Source organism: Phaeoacremonium minimum, assembly GCF_000392275.1.
Source record: "Phaeoacremonium minimum UCRPA7 unplaced genomic scaffold PA7_03_scaffold_348, whole genome shotgun sequence".
NCBI classification, from domain to species: Eukaryota; Fungi; Ascomycota; class Sordariomycetes; order Togniniales; family Togniniaceae; genus Phaeoacremonium; species Phaeoacremonium minimum.
Genome location: NW_006921252.1, coordinates 90,350 through 108,014, shown reverse-complemented (window position 1 = coordinate 108,014; position 17,665 = coordinate 90,350). Strand labels below are relative to the sequence as shown.

General features: G+C 53.7%; 7 protein-coding genes across 7 annotated transcripts; 4 read left to right on the top strand and 3 right to left on the bottom strand.

The window, feature by feature from the left end:
• Positions 1–879: 879 nt before the first annotated feature.
• Positions 880–2,562, top strand: UCRPA7_4442 (putative o-acetylhomoserine -lyase protein; the record flags this gene model as incomplete). The annotated part of the gene is made up of 6 exons (XM_007916999.1): positions 880–926; positions 997–1,051; positions 1,113–1,196; positions 1,274–1,633; positions 1,688–2,350; positions 2,410–2,562. The coding sequence occupies 6 exons, from the start codon at positions 880–882 to the stop codon at positions 2,560–2,562; spliced, it is 1,362 nt and encodes a 453-aa protein (XP_007915190.1).
• A 577-nt stretch (positions 2,563–3,139) lies between these two features.
• Positions 3,140–3,907, top strand: UCRPA7_4441 (hypothetical protein; the record flags this gene model as incomplete). Its single annotated transcript, XM_007917023.1, has 2 exons — positions 3,140–3,674; positions 3,741–3,907. The coding sequence occupies 2 exons, from the start codon at positions 3,140–3,142 to the stop codon at positions 3,905–3,907; spliced, it is 702 nt and encodes a 233-aa protein (XP_007915214.1).
• Positions 3,908–4,246: 339 nt separating this feature from the next.
• Positions 4,247–5,280, bottom strand: UCRPA7_4440 (putative rna-binding protein fus tls protein; the record flags this gene model as incomplete). The annotated part of the gene is made up of 2 exons (XM_007917057.1): positions 4,247–5,069; positions 5,192–5,280. The coding sequence occupies 2 exons, from the start codon at positions 5,278–5,280 to the stop codon at positions 4,247–4,249; spliced, it is 912 nt and encodes a 303-aa protein (XP_007915248.1).
• A 1,609-nt stretch (positions 5,281–6,889) lies between these two features.
• UCRPA7_4439 (putative t-complex protein 1 subunit gamma protein) lies at positions 6,890–8,814 on the top strand (the record flags this gene model as incomplete). The annotated part of the gene is made up of 6 exons (XM_007916997.1): positions 6,890–6,914; positions 6,982–7,048; positions 7,108–7,316; positions 7,367–7,957; positions 8,023–8,660; positions 8,722–8,814. The coding sequence occupies 6 exons, from the start codon at positions 6,890–6,892 to the stop codon at positions 8,812–8,814; spliced, it is 1,623 nt and encodes a 540-aa protein (XP_007915188.1).
• A 172-nt stretch (positions 8,815–8,986) lies between these two features.
• Positions 8,987–9,625, bottom strand: UCRPA7_4438 (putative duf1168 domain protein; the record flags this gene model as incomplete). Its single annotated transcript, XM_007917014.1, has 1 exon — positions 8,987–9,625. The coding sequence occupies one exon, from the start codon at positions 9,623–9,625 to the stop codon at positions 8,987–8,989; it is 639 nt and encodes a 212-aa protein (XP_007915205.1).
• Positions 9,626–10,939: 1,314 nt separating this feature from the next.
• Positions 10,940–12,732, top strand: UCRPA7_4437 (putative phosphoglycerate mutase family domain-containing protein; the record flags this gene model as incomplete). The annotated part of the gene is made up of 3 exons (XM_007917021.1): positions 10,940–10,994; positions 11,128–11,583; positions 11,651–12,732. 3 exons carry the CDS (start codon positions 10,940–10,942, stop codon positions 12,730–12,732), a joined length of 1,593 nt encoding a protein of 530 aa, XP_007915212.1.
• Positions 12,733–13,962: 1,230 nt separating this feature from the next.
• Positions 13,963–16,021, bottom strand: UCRPA7_4436 (putative histidine kinase hhk2p protein; the record flags this gene model as incomplete). Its single annotated transcript, XM_007917029.1, has 3 exons — positions 13,963–14,181; positions 14,231–14,858; positions 15,153–16,021. The coding sequence occupies 3 exons, from the start codon at positions 16,019–16,021 to the stop codon at positions 13,963–13,965; spliced, it is 1,716 nt and encodes a 571-aa protein (XP_007915220.1).
• Positions 16,022–17,665: the final 1,644 nt, after the last annotated feature.

Sequence of the window (17,665 nt, the reverse complement as noted above, 5' to 3'; positions counted from 1 at the left end):
CCACGAACCCCCAATTTGGAATCGGCAAGATGCTGTATATCGTCGGTCAGCCCCAGATGCAGGTCATCTTCGTAACCTTCGTAATGTAGCTCAGCTTCAAGCCTCTTTTTGTCATGATAGGAAGCTCGCAGTCTCGGACGGCGTTGGAGATTCCGTGCTTACTGGGAGGCTTCTAGCTGAGGCATTTCGAGAGATGAATTTGAAGAATTGTAGGACCCATTGCCACTAGTATCTGACGAGGACGAGGAGGAGGACGACGACGGGCAGGAGCTATTCATTCCCGGAATTCCATTGACCTGCTGCGCTACCGGCGTCTCATCATTCCCGTCTCCAGGCTAAGATGGGCAAGATGGGCTCGAGACGTTGCTAGTCCCCTCGCATGCCACTTTTTTGGTGCAGAAATGGGCATCTTGGGCTGGTTAGCATCAGTCGACTCCAAATGACGTGCTCAGAAGGCGCAACACCCCACTTCCCAAAATGGCACAATCAACTAACACCATGAGGGGCTGTTGGCTGGCTGCCCGCGCCCGCGCCGCTGTTCACAGAGAGCTTTCGGCAGCAAGCAGTCGAAATTTTGAAGAGCCCAGGGTGGTGGTTTGCTAGGCCAACCCGCATCGGACGAAGCAATTGGCATTAGGTAAACTATATATTCAATGCGTAGGGCCCTTCGAGGGGGCTGCCGTAGCTTCTCCCGTGTCTCTCTCCTCCTGAGTCGTGTCTCTCAATAGAGCTTCTCCTCCGTTCCACTGCATCTTCATCATAGATCGTCAGTCGCATATTCCGTGCTGTCGACCCAGCCTGAGCTCATTGCCCCCGCACTGTCGTCTTTCCTCCTGTTGCCATTGAGCATCGCCAAATCCCTTCTACCTCATTTTCACAATGTCTGAGCTTAGCAAGAACTTCGAGACTCTTCAGCTGCACGGCGGGTGAGTATCTTCGTAGCTTTGCCGACCCTCGGCTCGACATGCGATCAGTTTTGCTAAATTATAATTGCAGTCAGGAGCCTGATCCGGCTACCAACGCGAGAGCGGTTCCCATCTATGCCACAACCGTACGCCCGACCATTGAATGGATCTGAGCCAGTTAAGCAATAAGCTGACTAGAGAGAACAGAGCTATGTCTTCAATGACTCCGCCCACGGAGCGAGGCTCTTCGGTCTCAAGGAGTTCGGCAACATCTACAGCCGTATCATGAACGTATGTCAGAGAAACAAATTGTGGTTGAAATATGAACCAATCGCTTGGCAATCGCCATTGCTGACCACTGCTGTTAGCCTACTGTGGATGTCTTCGAGAAGCGAATTGCTGCCCTTGAGGGTGGTGTGGCCGCTGTGGCCGCTTCCTCTGGCCAGGCCGCTCAGTTGATGGCTATTTCGGCACTTGCCCAAGCTGGAGACAACATTGTCTCCACCTCCAACCTGTACGGTGGCACTTACAACCAGTTCAAGGTCATGCTGCCCCGATATGGCATCAACACCAAGTTCGTCAACGGCGACAAGCCCGAGGATATCGCCGCTGCCATCGATGACAAGACCAAGGCTGTCTACCTCGAGAGCATTGGAAACCCCAAGTACAACATCCCCGACTTCGAGGCTATCGCCAAGGTAGCACACGAGAAGGGTGTACCAGTCGTTGTAAGTGACAAGAACGATGACAAGGGGAAGAGACTGGTAGCTTATGTGTTTTAGGTCGACAACACCTTCGGTGCAGGTGGATACTTCGTCCGACCCATCGAGCATGGCGCAGATATCGTCGTCCACTCCGCCACCAAGTGGATTGGCGGCCACGGTACTACCATTGGAGGCGTCATCGTTGACAGCGGCAAGTTCGACTGGGGCAAGCACGCCAGCCGTTTCCCCCAGATGGTCGAGCCCTCGGAGGGCTACCACGGGCTCAAGTTCTGGGAGACCTTCGGCGCTATCACCTTCATCATCCGAGTCCGTGTCGAGATCCTCAGAGACCTGGGCGCCTGCCTGAACCCCTTCGCTGCCCAGCAGCTGCTCCTCGGTATCGAGACCCTGAGCTTGCGTGCTGAGAGGCACGCCTCCAACACACTGGCCCTGGCCCAGTTCCTCGAGAAGAGCCCGTACGTCAGCTGGGTGTCCTACCCTGGCCTGGCCAACCACCCCTCGCACGAGCTTGCGAAGAAGTACCTGAAGCGCGGCTTTGGCGGTGTCCTCAGCTTCGGCGTCAAGGGTGGCGGTGCCGCTGGTAGCCAGATTGTCGACGGCTTCAAGCTGATTTCCAACCTGGCCAACGTTGGTGACTCCAAGACCCTGGCTATCCACCCGTGGACTACAACTCACGAGCAGCTCTCCGATGAGGAGAAGATCAGCTCTGGTGTGACTGAGGTGGGTTTCACTAGGAGATATGTAACATGACAAAACTTAGAAGCTAATCCTGCTCATAGGATCTCATCCGTATTTCTGTCGGCACCGAGCATATTGACGACATCATTGCCGACTTCGAGCAGTCTTTCAAGGCTGCCGATGCGGCTACCAAGGGCGGTGACGAGGGCAAGCCGGCTGAGAAGAAGGAGGAGGCCGCTCCGACTGTTGTTTAAGCTTGTTGCGTGCGCGGACGAAGATGAAGCTGGATAACAATGACAAGAAGGGGTTCATCAAAAGACTAGTTGCTGAGATATGAGGAGAACTCGAGACCATATACCCCTCTGAAAGAAGAAGAAATATAAAAAGATTTGTGATCTCTCCATGATTAATAAACGGCCGTAATCCCAGATCAGCGATATGGTAAATTGTGTGTGCTTGAGTGAGACCAATACTAGCTGTCATAAGAATGTAAACCACCAAAATGAGAATAATAATGAACATCTAAAATTGAAAAGCAACCATAACATTGCAGTGATAATAGAGATATTACCTAAATCCTTCTAATCTAGAACGGGGTAGCAAAAATGCGAGGTGAAGAACCATGTGCCCGTGTATGTATTGGCTTGGGAGGATCAAAGTGTACGACGGGTGGGAGTGAGTGGGTACGGAAAGGAGTGCTCTAGGAGCTGACCACTAAGGAGGAGCAGGCCGGCAAGCAGCTCTAACCTTGGAAGCACCTCCACCAACGTCCCTCCACCTTGCAACATCGCCAAGGACCTCTTCGAGCGCACGCTGCACACGATCATCAATATGCAGACGACTTTCGCTTTTCTCCTAGGTCTCTGGCCCGCTGCCGCACTCGCAGCTCTCACGACCTCCATCACCTTCCACATCCCGGCGTCCCACCTGCTCGCAGACCCGTGGCGTCTCCCGCCATCAACGCACGCAACGCTCACCTCGCTGCGTGTGGCTGCCTCGGTCCCCCTGACGACGACCAACACGCTGGTCTTCCACAATGTCTCGGCGGGCAGCTACCTGGTGGACGTACACTCGCCGACGCACGCCTTCATGCCGATTCGGCTAGACGTGGCGCCGGACGCTGCGGCCGACGGCCAGGCGCTGCGGGTCGAGGCGTGGGAGACCTATCGCGGCAACGACTGGGGCAACAAGGGGGAGGCGATCCCGCTGAGCGACGGTCGCTTCGAGGTGCGGGCTCTGGGGCCCAAGGGCTACTTCTCGGAGCGCAGCACCTTCTCCGTCCTTACCATTCTGAAGAACCCCATGATCCTGCTCGGCCTGGTCAGTATGGCCATCTTCATCGGCATGCCGAAGCTCGTCGAGAACAGTAAGTACCCCTTCATGAGGGGGATCAGGGATTGGCCAGAGGAGATGCTGACATGTGCATTTGTAGTGGACCCCGAGATGCGCGAGGAGTGGGAGAAGAATCAGAAGAGCAACCCGATGAACAACATTTTGAGTGGAGGAGGACAGCAGCAGGCGAATCCGATGGGTAATTTTGATATGGCTGCGTTCCTAGCAGGCCAGAAGAAGGATGACAACGGAGGCTCGAAGCGGTAATAATTATGCAAGAGGCCGGCCTCGTGACGAGGATAAGATACTATATCGGCAAGCAAGCTATAACGCTGAGGTATGTCCCTAGATAGAATAACACAAGTTATATCACAAATAGAAGTTGGTGATTGGAGTGAATAGCATGAACATGTGTGATTGCTATGTACGAAACCATCAACTTCGTAATTTTGGTCTTGCTGCTAATCAGCAAAGACAGTAAAGCTTAATGCCCAAATCTTATCCATCGTCAGTATTTTGCCCTTGGTCCATGTAGCTCAAGTAGTCCCGTCCAAGAAGAGGGAGGAATGAAAACAAAAGCCATCATGTAGGTCAAACTAAGTGGGCTTAGAAGTCACCGCCGCCGTCGAAGTCTCCACCGCCACCATCATCCATGTTTCCGTCCTGGTAGCCATCCTGGTAGGCTTCTTGCTGGTTGTCATCAATCGCATCCATAACGAGGGCGCCTCCGATGAGACCAGCACCAAGACCCAAGGCCGCACCACCAGCAGCACCCATGCCGCCACCGCTCTTACCCGGGCGGCCATATTGCTGCTGCTGGTAGCCTCCTCCGTAGCCGCCATAGCCACCTTGCTGCGGGCCACCGTAGTAGCCCTGCTGTGGAGCACCTCCGTAACCACCGTAGCCCTGAGGTTGGCCGCCATAGTATTGCTGCGGAGGCGGACCACCATACTGTGGCTGGCCGTAGCCTTGCTGGGCGGGGTATCCGCCGCCGTACTGCTGGTGTTGCTTGTTCTTGCTGCCGCCGAACAGCTTGCCCAGCAGGCCTCGACTGCCGCTACTCGAGCTGTCGGGGCGAGGAGGCAGCTGGTTGGAGAATTGACCGCCCTGCTGGCCGGGTACCGGTGTGTTGGCGTACGAAGAGGCGGCGCCTCCGCCAGGCGTTCCCCTGGCGCGAGCATCCTCCTCCTCCTGGAGACGACGCGCTAGGGCGGCATCATCATCGTGGGAACCAGAGGGACCACTACCGCCAGAGTGGCCGGTGTTCTGAGGAGAGAAGGGGTTGGTCTTGCTGTCCGTCGGGGCGGGGCCATCTCCGGGGCGGTACGCGGGTGGCGGGCCTGGAGGAGCGTCATCGCCACCAGGCGGTTTGGCGGCCTCGGTGGGCTTGTCCCATTGCGACTTCTTTGTATATGTGTTGACGTAGAACCTATTGCAAGGGAAATGTCAGTACGATTCAGCTCGATGTCGGAATTCGCGCAGCGATACCGTCGTGTTGACAGTGGCGGAGCCTTCTCTGACGGATTGCGCGGGGCTGGATGGGTTGCTTACCATTCTTTGTACTGGTCGTTCCATTTGGCAATCCATCCCTCGGGAACCTTGGGAGGTGGAGGCCCCGGGGGCGCCTCAAAGTCGGCCATGATGCTAAGAAAATGGACTCTGTGTATCTAGAATGCGAAAGGAAAGAGGTAAGAAAAGGATCAAAGATAACAGGTGAGAAGGAGGTTGTGTGTAGTTCGTGGCCAAGCACTTGGCGGGGTGTGTCTGTCGGCGGGGTAGGTTTGTGACAGAAGGTGTTTCGGAGAGGAACGACTCCAGAAAGAAAAGAGCAAGCGCCTCCCTCTGAAGAGCGGCAAAACACAATAAATACTCACTGGAGATGTGGCTTCTTAAGGATGCTCGTAGACAAGATGCTGGCTCAAAGCCGCTCTGATTCTCTTAAGGTTGCTGTTCGATTCCACGGAGAGGAGGGGCGTTGGGGTATTCGCAATTCACTTGCACAGCCTCAATTGCATCGCGGAACCTCAGTAACCCAAAACCCGACTGGTTCCCTAGTGACCGTCCGCGTAACTTGGCGATCAAGCAAGGCAAGCGAGGTGGCAATCGCACTATTGAGACCACCTGCTCCGTCTAACTACACTGGTGTATTTCTTAACCTTAGCTTTACTTCAAGGTAACTAGTTTGTCTTCTCAATCGCATCATCCAGAAGAAAACATTCATGTGTGAAGGATATTGCAACTTGAACTAAAGTGCAGCGACTCTTCACTCAGTATTGATGGAGACAACTGGCCTGAGACCTGCAGTGGGTGGGTTTGGCTAATACTAAGCATAGCTACACTACAGTAGTGTCTTGGCCGGACCTTCTGGAGAGATCAAAATCCATTTGGCCAATCATAGTTAATAGGGCGCTCTTTACACCCTCCATGTCGGGCCCCTGTGTGGTGTCCCGAGTGTCCGGCAGGCCTCCGCCTGCCAACGCCACCTGTTCGACAGTGTCATGACTGCGCCAAGACTTTTATAAACGGTCTGTCTTCCTTCTCGAGAACAGTCCCGGGTCCTGTAGTCAGGCATGGCGAAGGTACTCTGAGACGGTGTTGGCCCCAGGAGCAGATCAGCAGAGTGTTCATAGCTTCGCCGCAATATTCACGTATGTCCAACGTTAAGCTATATGTAGGTATATCGCAGAGCTCTGACTAGACGACTTGACAACTCATTGTATCCGTAAATTGGCCACGATACATTCGGCATACATAGCCAGTGAATAACTTTTGCTCAGAGAAAAGCTTCTAGTAAAAAAAATCATCATTCAAAGGTCTCAAATTGATCTTCATATTCATAGTTGATCATTCGTAGATTGTCGAGTACGGAGGACACTAACAAAGTGAAGTGTCTTAGTACGGTAAACTCCAAGTCATTTATTGTTGCCTGCCAAAGAAGCTTGTGGTAACTTTAGGTGGATGGCCACCGACGGCTTGGGAACAACAATTAATCCACACACCGCGCACACCCCACCTACGCGCCAGGGGTCAGAAGCTCTATTCTGCACTTGCTACAGCGATTTTAGGTGAACTTTTTTGAGCCGCTTCTATACTGACGACCTACGCCCCGCTCAAAATCGGACTTGCAACATATCTTTTTCTCAGGCAGCACTCGGAACTACCTGGAGTAGATAACTCCCATAGACCTTCCACCTGGACGTTATTCTCTAGACATCTTTCCGTCGAGTTTGCCCGACAAGCCCAGCCAAGATGCAGGCTCCAGTCGTGGTTATGAGTATGCCCTCTAATCCGGAGCTCCAAGCTCCACGAAGCTGGCAGGCGTGCTGATCAAAACCATCTAGACACCGCGAGCGGTGAGAGGCAGACTGGCCGACAGGCTCAGCTGTCCAATATTGCTGCTGCGAAGACGTGAGAAACCGATTCTGATCCTCCCGCCCGCTGCTTTCGAGACTGACTGATAACCATAGCGTCGCCGACATCATCCGGTCGTGCCTGGGACCCAAGGCCATGCTAAAGATGCTTCTAGATCCTATGGGGGGAATAGTACTCACGAATGACGGCCATGCCATCCTACGAGAAATCGAGGTGTCTCACCCTGCTGCGAAGAGCATGATAGAGCTTAGTCGAACTCAGGACGAGGAGGTGGGAGATGGCACAACCACTGTGATCATTCTCGGTAGGTTTTCAGGATACATGTGTGAAAGAGGCAGAACTGACCATGGATAGCTGGTGAGATCCTGGCACAAGCACTGCCGCAGCTTGAGCGCAACATCCACCCTGTCGTAATTATCGCCGCATTCAAGCGAGCCTTGAAGGATGCGCTTGAGATCATCGACGAAATCTCCCTACCGATCGATATCGATGATGACAAGGCCATGTACGGCCTGATCTCTTCTTCTATTGGCACCAAGTTCGTCTCGAGATGGTCCGAGCTGATGTGCAGCCTAGCCCTGAAGGCCGTGCGAACGGTCAGCTGGGAGGTGGGCAATGGCAAGACAGAAGTCGACGTCAAGCGATATGCGCGTGTCGAGAAGGTGCCTGGCGGCGAGATCGAGGACAGTCGAGTGCTGGACGGTGTGATGCTGAACAAAGATATCACACACCCCAAGATGCGAAGAAAGATCGAGAACCCAAGGATAGTGCTACTGGATTGTACCCTAGAATATAAGAAGGGCGAGTCGCAGACAAATATCGAGGTATCCAAGGAGGCAGACTGGAACCGAATCCTACAGATTGAGGAGGAGCAAGTGAAGGCGATGTGCGAGGCTATCCTGGCTGTCAAGCCTGACTTGGTCATCACAGAGAAGGGTGTTTCTGGTAAGTGGGAATTCAGACGTGGTGGGTGGAGCCTTGAGACCTTGACGCTGACACGATGGATCTAGACCTGGCTCAGCACTACCTGATGAAGGCGAACGTCACAGCTCTGCGCCGTGTACGAAAGACAGACAACAACCGGATAGCCCGTGCGACCGGCGCAACTATCGTCAATCGTGTTGAGGATCTGCAGGAGTCTGATGTGGGCACAAAGTGTGGCCTGTTCGAGATCGAGAAGATTGGAGACGAGTACTTCTCTTTCCTAACGAAGTGCAAGTCACCAAAGGCGTGCACCGTTCTCCTCAGAGGGCCGTCAAAAGACATCCTGAACGAGATCGAGCGAAACCTTCAAGATGCTATGGGAGTTGCGCGCAATGTCTACTTCCACCCAAGACTATCACCTGGCGGTGGTGCTACCGAGATGGCAGTGTCCGTAAGGTTGGCACAGAAAGCAAAGAGCATCGAAGGTGTTCAGCAGTGGCCGTACAAGGCTGTTGCCGAGGCCCTGGAAGTCATCCCCAGGACCCTGGTTCAAAACGCTGGCGCAAGCCCCGTGAGAGTCCTTACCGAGCTTCGCGCTAAGCAAGCAGAGGGTAAGAGCTCTTGGGGTATCAATGGAGACACCGGCACGCTTGTGGATATGAAGGAGTATGGCGTATGGGAGCCGGAGGCTATCAAGCTACAAAGCATCAAGACAGCCATTGAGGTGAGTTCACAATCTATTCCCGAGCTATTGATATATCCGGTCCCAGTCTAACAATCACTAGTCTGCCTGCCTTTTGCTTCGTGTCGATGATATATGCAGTGCGAAGAAGGCCGCAAACGGGGCTGTAGGTGTGGGCGGTGGTGGAGATGACTGAAGAGAAAATTAGACGTCATTCATGAGATGATATAATGAACCGGCTGAGAATACCCCTGTATTACCTATAGATCTTGTCCAGGTAGAGAAAATGGGATTCCCTCGAGTCAAATGTATTCCATCGTGGGGTATCATGTGGTGTGTAGTGTCTAACCGTGCATTCTGAGCCAGGCTCAGTCGTCGTCATGTATCACCAAGCCAGGCGTATCCGAAGCGCCCCTCTGAGAGTCCTGACCACTCTTAGTATCAACATCCATATTCGTAGAGCCTCCGTCTTCTGCATCTGGCTTGGTGCCATTGCCGTCCACCCTTGCCTTGATGCCCCCTCCTGGTGTCTTGGTGTTGCCATCCGCACCACCCTTTCCCTTCTGCTGCTTGGCCTTGTCCTTGCGCGCCTTCATCTTCTCGCGCTTCTCCCTGTTCCGCCTCGTCTTCTCCTCGTCCCTGGCCAGCTTCTCGGCGCGGGCGCGCTCAAAGTCCTCGGTAGCCTGCTCCCGCGCGACCTCCTCGTCCATGGCGCGCAGGCGCTCGTACTCGCGCCGCCGGCTCGCCTTGTACACGTGGAACTCGCCGCTGCCCGCGCCCGCGCTGGAGCCCTGCACGTTGGTCACGATCTCCGGGGGCGGCGCCACGCCGCGCGGCCTGCCGTTGCTGCCGGCGGCCGGGATGCGGATCTCCTGGTCGGGCTTGGCGAAGAGCGCATCGAGGCTCGCCGCCTGCTCCGACACGGGCGTCAGCGCGCGCTTCTTGACGGGCCGCTTGGAGCGCGGGTCCGCAGATGTGGGAACCGACTCGGGCCCTTCGCCGGACATGGTGGCGGCGCTGGGGTTGGGTCCGATGTATGCGTGAGTGGATAGCTCTGGTAGAGACCAGACGTGAGGAGGGTCGTGTCGCTGGCTCTCTCTCAGGGTTTTTGGCGCGCGGAAGTCCTGCAGAAGCGCCGAGGATGGTAAGCGACCGCTCCCTCTTTTCTCGAGTGACAACAGAGCGTTGAGGAAACCCCCCGCAAAAGAAGATGCAAGATAGCCGCCGAGGGAGGGAAGGCTGACAGATTCGAGGTGATAGAAATTGTGACGAGGAAGTTGGGCGAGGCCAATCAGAATTGGGGGACCCCACGTCGGTCGCTGAGGCTGCTTCTGTAGTGAGTTTAGGGTTGCACAAGTGCCGGCGACAGCCTTGTCCGGGCTGTTATTGGGGGTCGCCGGGAACCGGAAAATGGCGACCTCTGACCAATCGAGGGTGCAGGCTCCTTGCCGCTGAAGGACCCCGCTGGAGGCCGCTGGATGGCACGATAGTGGCATGGAATGGGGGGCGACTGGAGCGATGGGCCACGAATTGGAGGGGGGCTTGGGGTGCTAGGGCTGCCAACGGCCCTGTGAGACGACGATCCCAGTGGCTCGGGTAGGCAGTCAGGGCAGGCCAGGCGGTTGCAGGACGAAAGGAGAATCGACTCAGATCTCGCAGAAATCCCATCATCATCCCCTCCGCACCACTAACACCACCAACACCACCAACACCACCAACACCACACCTGCAGCGGGCTTGTTCGTCGAGTCCAGCAAGCCACACACGCTCCTGTTCCTTATTCGACCCTGTTCTGGCCTGGCACCACCGCCCGACCAACAGCTGAGACCTGCATAATCCATAATCCCACCTCAGACGGCTGAGCCTGCCTATCGTCCAACTCCGAGCCCGGCAATCTTCAGTCTTTGTCTTTGTCTCAAGATCTGAAGAGTCTTTGGTCTTGATGGCTGGCGGTCATCGTGATAGAAAAGGGGTACTGTAGCAATCAGTTCGCCGTCTCTTCTCTTTCTAGATTCTCTTTCATCCCTCCACCGTCAAAGAGCAGATTGTGTTCCAGATAGTTCTTCTGCTCCTGGGGTTGCCACACCGTAAATTGATACCCAGTCATACATCCAACTCATACAAACAACTCACCCACCAACCAACCAACCAACCAATCAATAGACCGACGATCAACTTTAACCTTCCACCCATCCGAGACACACCTTACCCCTACCTTTCCTTACCCCAAAGACCTTCTTTAGGGAGGCTTCTCTCTATTGCAACACCTGCCCGACCTTCTTTTGGCTGAAGAGAGAAACTACTCTCGACATCGACTAACCATGGCAAAGCCTCGGCTCATCATCTTGGTCAGACATGCCCAGTCTGAAGGCAATAGTATGTGATATTTCCCCGAATAGTTGCAACTCAGCACTCATTCCCTACCCCTCTCTTCTACATGGGAGGACTGGGGTCTTGCGGGAAGCATACCCGAGCGTGTTGCAGAGTGCTAACATCTGCCCCTCGTCAGAAAACCGCGACATCCACCAAACCATTCCCGACCACCGGGTCAAGCTGACCCAGGATGGCTGGCAGCAAGCCTTCGACGCCGGCCGCCGGCTGCGCAAGCTGCTCCGCGCAGACGACACCGTGCAGTTCTTCACGTCGCCCTACCGGCGGACGCGCGAGACCACCGAGGGCATCCTCGCCACCCTGACCTCTGACGAGGACGAGCCCTCCCCCTTCAAGCGCAACAACATCAAGGTCTACGAGGAGCCGCGCCTGCGCGAGCAGGACTTTGGCAACTTCCAGCCGTGCTCCGCTGAGATGGAGCGCATGTGGCAGGAGCGCGCCGACTATGGCCACTTCTTCTACCGCATTCCCAACGGCGAGAGCGCCGCCGATGCCTACGACCGTGTTAGTGGCTTCAACGAGTCGTTGTGGAGGCAATTCGGCGATGACGACTTCGCCAGTGTTTGCGTGCTTGGTATGTGTAGAGTGCATTCATAGAGGGACGATTGTGAACATCGTAGCTAACCTGGTAACTTGCGCAGTGACTCACGGCCTCATGTCCCGAGTCTTTCTCATGAAATGGTATCACTTCAGCGTCGAGTATTTCGAGGATCTGCGGAATGTCAACCACTGCGAGTTCCTTATTATGCGCAAGCAGGAGAGCGGCAAGTACATACTAGAGAATAAGCTTCGAACGTGGTCTGAACTGCGAAGGGAGCGTGCCCTCAAGGAAAAGGAGAAAGAAAAGGAGGAGATTAACGGGACCGCGAGTTCAAAGGAGAAGTCCAAGGCCGACAAGCTGCTCTCCGCTGCCTCTCCTGTCCAGCCTCGTAGATGGGGTGGCTGCCCTAACGGGTGCAACCACGACAAGACTTTCAAGATCCGCTCTGCTCTCGCTGACCTGGTCAAGAGAGATGGCACATCCAACCATCATAATGGCTCCCCATCAACCACCAGCCCGGTAACTAACGGCTCTGGTCTGACCAACGGCTCTTCACTGAGTACTCGCAGACCTGCCGCCCGCCGCTTCAACTCCAGCACCGTGGACGGCGACGGACCGCCGGAGGAAGCCGGGCCGCAGATCGATATCACCAAGGCTCGCGAGGAGGTTGTATCCAGCCCTGACGGCACTCCGTCCTTCATCTCTGTCGATGACCGTCTGCGCAGCCAGATCAAGTCTCCGCAGATGGCACCCAAGCCACTGCTGCATGTGGGCCGCGACTTCGGCGGCACCTACAGCGGGCACAACTCCCGCGCCGGCAGCGACGCCGACTCGAGCGAGGATGAGCGCACGCGCAGCCGTCTGGCGCGGCTCAAGATCCCCAACGGGTCAGGAGCCAACGGCGCCAGCAACGGGACCACGAACGGCGCATCCGGCAAGCGCGAGTACAGCGGCATGGGCCGCGGCACAATGGCGAACCGGCTGGGTGACGCGCCGCACGGCAGCGACTGCGAGCACAGCCATGACGAGCACAGCCACGACGAGCACGAACACACCTGCGAGCATCACCACCATCACGACCACGACCACGACCACGACCACGACACCGCAGACGACGCCGATCTGGAAGACCTGGACAGGGCCGAGAGAGAGGACAAGAGCATCGCAGGCAGCGTATACTAGGCCGCTCGATGATCCGCGACTCGACCGACCGACCTCTTCATGATTCTTCTTCCGCCTTCCTCCCGCTCTACTTGGCGTTTGTTGTTTCTGGAAAACATTGCATCGGCAGGCCCGCTTGTGAAAAGCGTTTCTCTCAACTAGCGCGCTTAGAAGTGGCTTTCTTGTTTTTCCTCGTTGCGATTGGGTCATGACTGATTGATTGATTGATTTGTTCAAGGGGTTCATTCCGAGGAGGATATACCTGAAATTGCATGATAGAATTCGGCCAACATTGCCTCATCCTAGGAGAAGGCGACTCATCTCCGCCTGAAGACTAGTTGGTGATACACTGGGTACGTGGAGAGAGGTAAAGGGCCAGCTAGTACCGAGAATGAATGATACTGAACGCAGCAAATGAATAGATGATACTCATATTATCAAGCTCCCGGTATTCTACTCGAATTATGTGGTATATGTCACAATGCTATAGAAAGCCATGGTATATATGCTGAGGGCCTGTGGCCTGTTCGATTGAGAAAACAATCATATTGCTACTTTCACCCCCTGAATCCTGCCCACATACAGAACCATGTTGTCAGCCGCTGGGCAGTAAGGAGCGGTAGCCTTCTTTCCTGACTCTCTTCGTCCCAATTCAAATCATTGCATGCCAGCATTACCACGCCGCCCATTCCAGTACGGATCCTCCTTTCCTGGAGGGGTTGATCCTCGTATTAACCACCCTATGCAATTCCCTTACCCGGGACCAAGCCCCCCCAAAGACGGTCCTCCCAGGGTCATTATCGTCTCATGGGGGGAAGAAAGAAGAAAGAAGCAAAAATGCGAACCAAAGTGATGTCAGAAAGAAAAAAAATATGCAAATCCTCTTTGCCGTCTAGCGGTGATTAATCGCCGGAGAAACATGCCCAAGCCCATGCCAAAACAGCTGGCCCTCTGTCCATATCCTTCCGCGCTCACCACCAGAGCCGGATACCGACGCATGGAAGAAGTAAAGCCAAGATACCTCATGGGTCATCATACATGAAAACATACAGATCTGCAACAGAGACCAGGTCATTCATTCCAAAATGCCAACTCCAGGCCGACATCGCCAGAATGCTTCGCTCGTAATATATGCCCTTGTGCGAATTTGTCAAAACGCCCAAGCAATGCAAATAGATATAAGTGGAGGGCTCAGTTCTGTTTATGGACCCGAGTGGGTGGTCGCGCCCAGAATAGCAGAACGAGAGAATCTTAAAAGAATTTGGACAGGGCGGTGCTCAGATCGATGAAGTCGACAGGTTTTGTGACATAGTCACTGAATCCTGCAGCGACGCACTTCTCTTGCACGTCTGACATGACGTTTGCAGACAATGCAATGATGGGTAACTTCTTGTAGTGGTTCTTCTCCTCCCAGTCCCGTACTTCGCGGCAGGCTTGATAACCATCTTTCCGAGGCATGTGGAGGTCACACTGTAATGTAAGTCAGCATTGATCGAGGTGCAGAGAGGAATACACATACAAGTATCAAGGAGTAGTAGCCATGAGGATGGCCAAACACCTGCTCGGTGCACTCTACACCATCCACGGCTACCTCAGCTTCGAGACCAACTTTCTTAAGATACTTCTTGAGGACCTTCTGGTTGACGGGGTTATCCTCGACAAGAAGCACTTTGTAGCCTTTGTTGCCCATGCGCTTTTCCACCTCGAGATAGCTTTGCTTCTGCGACTCCACGATTCGTTGCGCAGTGGAGCGGTTGCGGTCAATGCTCGTATCACTCTGATTTCCAGGGTCAAAGATGACAGCAAACCTGGAGGGCTTGACAGGCTTATAGATGTATGTCACTTTGTTTTCGGAAAGTAATTCCTCATACTCCGTGCCTGCCGCCAGCTTCATAACGGCCTGTCTTTGCACAGAGTCAGAAAGAATGAGAATTGTGGTCTTATCGGCCATTGCTGAGTGGCTGATCTGGCCCATAAGATCGATTATTTGTTCCGGCAAGCCTAGATTGAGGACAACGTGCGTAAAGATAACTGGGTCATCAACACCAATCAATTCCTCGGCCTCTTTGACACTCGCTAATGCCGTGATCTGATATGGTACGTCTTTAGGCAGAGTCATCTTGATATGCTTCGTTGTAGCTTCCCTACTGAGTGTTTGTGGGCAAATTATCAAAATCGAGTACATTGGGGGTCGGAAATTGCTAGCCCCCTCCGGCGGTTTCTGATTTTCAGGGGTTGGCGTGATACCTGGGGAGCTCCGATTTGACGGCATTTCGAGTTTCATTTGGGACAAATCCTGACCACTGGCTCTAGCAGCTTCACTGAAATGAACCAGCCCGACATTGACGGACGACATCGACGAACGGTCGGTCATACGCGTTTGCCCTGAATGAACGGAGGGATTGGAGCTTCCACTAGATGCCACAGCTGGAGAAACATACTCGTTTTCAGTATTTGTAGGACTTGTAGTGGAACTCGGCCCAATGATTTTGTTCAAGGCAAGCTGTCGGTAGGCTTGCGTGGTGTTCTCTGGCAATGGTGTCCCAGATGGAAGGGTCTCGATCGGAGTTGCAGGAGCGTCAGGATGGTCATCTTTAGTTGGTAGACCAAAACGTGCCGTGAAAGTGAAAGTAGATCCCTTTCCTGGTATTGCAGTTCCCTCCATCCTTCCGCCGTGAAGCTCCACAAGTTGACGGGAGATGACAAGGCCAAGACCACTTCCGCCATGCTGACGAGTGCTGCTGCCATCAATTTGACTGAACGGCTTGAAAATCAGCTGCGCCTCCTCTCTGCTAAATCCTCGCCCTGTATCAATGATGGAGAATTCAAGCATGATCTGATTGTCATCAAGGTCTGGCGGGCCGATAGCCTTGACCTTGCAACGGCTGAAAACTTCTCCAACTGTTGTGAATTTGATCGCGTTGCCAATCACGTTGAGCAAAACCTGTCGAATGCGGACTCTGTCGCCCTTGATCCAAGCCGGAACGTCCTCTTCCACCACATAATTCAACTCTAACCGCTTAGCAATCGCCATTGTTGACACGAGCTCATTGACGTCTTCGATTAGTGACCTCGTATGGAACCATTCGTGACTGAGTTTCATCATCCCCGCATCAACCTTAGACAGGTCGAGAATGTCATTGATGATCATAAGCAGACTATTGGCGCTAGTCTGGATAGTGTTTGTATAATCCCGCTGCTCCTCGTTAAGGATGGTATCCTGCAGGAAGCTCACCATTCCCGATATTCCAATCAACGGTGTCCTGATCTCGTGTGACATGTTACTCAAGAACCGACTCTTCGATTCCATTGCCTCTTTTAATTTCGCCTCGAGCAATTTATGGTCATTGATGTCGGTCGCTGAGCCGAAGTAAGAACTAGCTCCATTTCCAAAGTCGATGTTGTCAATCTCGACACATCGAATCAAGTGCCATCGATATTCGCCAGTCTTAGATCGCAATCGAATTTCTGTAGTGTAGGACAGCCTTCCATTGCTGTCAGTTGCCACCTTGATTATGCCCTTTCTAGCCAGCTCCGTGAGATTTGCTGTCGGTAATTCGTAAACAGAATCACTGCTTGAACTGTTGTGTCGAGAAAGAGCTTGGTGAACTCCTCTAAGGTTGACATCGCTCTGGTCTGTACTTTTGGTGTTAGAAGCCTTCGAGTCCTTGGTAGACGGTGATTGCTCTTGATGTGTCTTCCAAAGTCTCCTCTCTTTCCTAGCAGCAGGTGTAGGGGGTTGTTGTGTTGGTATCCGGCATTTCGCAAGATCGTCAGGATGTACGAAATCCATGAAGCCAAGGCCAAGAGAGTCGTCGAAGCTTTGGCCCGTGTAAGATAACCATTGCTCGTTCGCGAATGTGATTCCCTCATCCTCAGTTGCTGTGAAAATGATTTGTGGTATCAGATTGGCAAGGAGCCTGTGTTTGGCTTCGGACGCCTCGATTTCCTCTTGTCGCGCTGCCTTTAGCTCAGCAATATGCTGGTCGTGGATATCCATGTAAGAACCGAGAAATTGCATAATAACATTCCTCTTATCTCTTGATGCGACCGCGCGTGCATAGAACCAGCGGTAGGCACCATCGAACCGTCGTATGCGCACTGTCCGGGAGAATTGCTCTCCTGTCCTAACGGAATGACTCCAAGTCTTAAGATATTCATCTCTATCGTCTGGGTGAATACTTCCCCATGGATCAGCTGCTAAATCCCCTGCAGTCTGACCCCTGTATGCCAGATAACGACTATTCACCCATACAATTTCTCCTGTCTGCGGTAACGCCACGAAGACATGAGCTGGCAGTGAGTCAAGCATAAGTCCCTTCAACCTATCTGATGGGGGTGGCAGTTCGACATGGGACATTGACAAAGAGCCACTCCTAGATGGCACCGATCCTGCTTTCGTCGCAACGCTCGAACTAGGAGGTAGAGACTGGAACGTGGTAGCAAAATCGGCTCCATACGAATGAAGCATCGTATGACGGTGATGCGCTGCTCCCGGTGTTCCCAATGGAGTTATTCTTTGCTCACTAACTTTCTCGTCTCTTCGTTCGGGCTGCTGTTCTCTAGGAGTTGCCCGTCTTTGGACAGCTATTGATGGAACCTCGGAAGATGTTCTACCAACAACTTCTCCTCCAGTCTCAGGCTCATTGACGTCCAATCCAAGAACACTGGGATCATGAGGGGTGCCTTTGCCGCCAGACAGTCTGAGCGATACACGCTTCTCTGGCACGGCGCTGTCTTTGGAATTCCGCCGAGCTCGCTGTTGAGCCGAGGAAGAGATCACATCGATCTTTCCACCTACAGGCTTTGCTTTCGTAGTGAAGTAACTGTCTCCTGTAAACTGCGCTGGGCTTGAAGCTGAGGGACGTTTATCCATGAGCAAGCCGAAGGCTCCAGTATCCCATCCTGGTGTTCCACTAGGCGAGCCTGCGGCACTTCGTGAAGGCCCAGAATA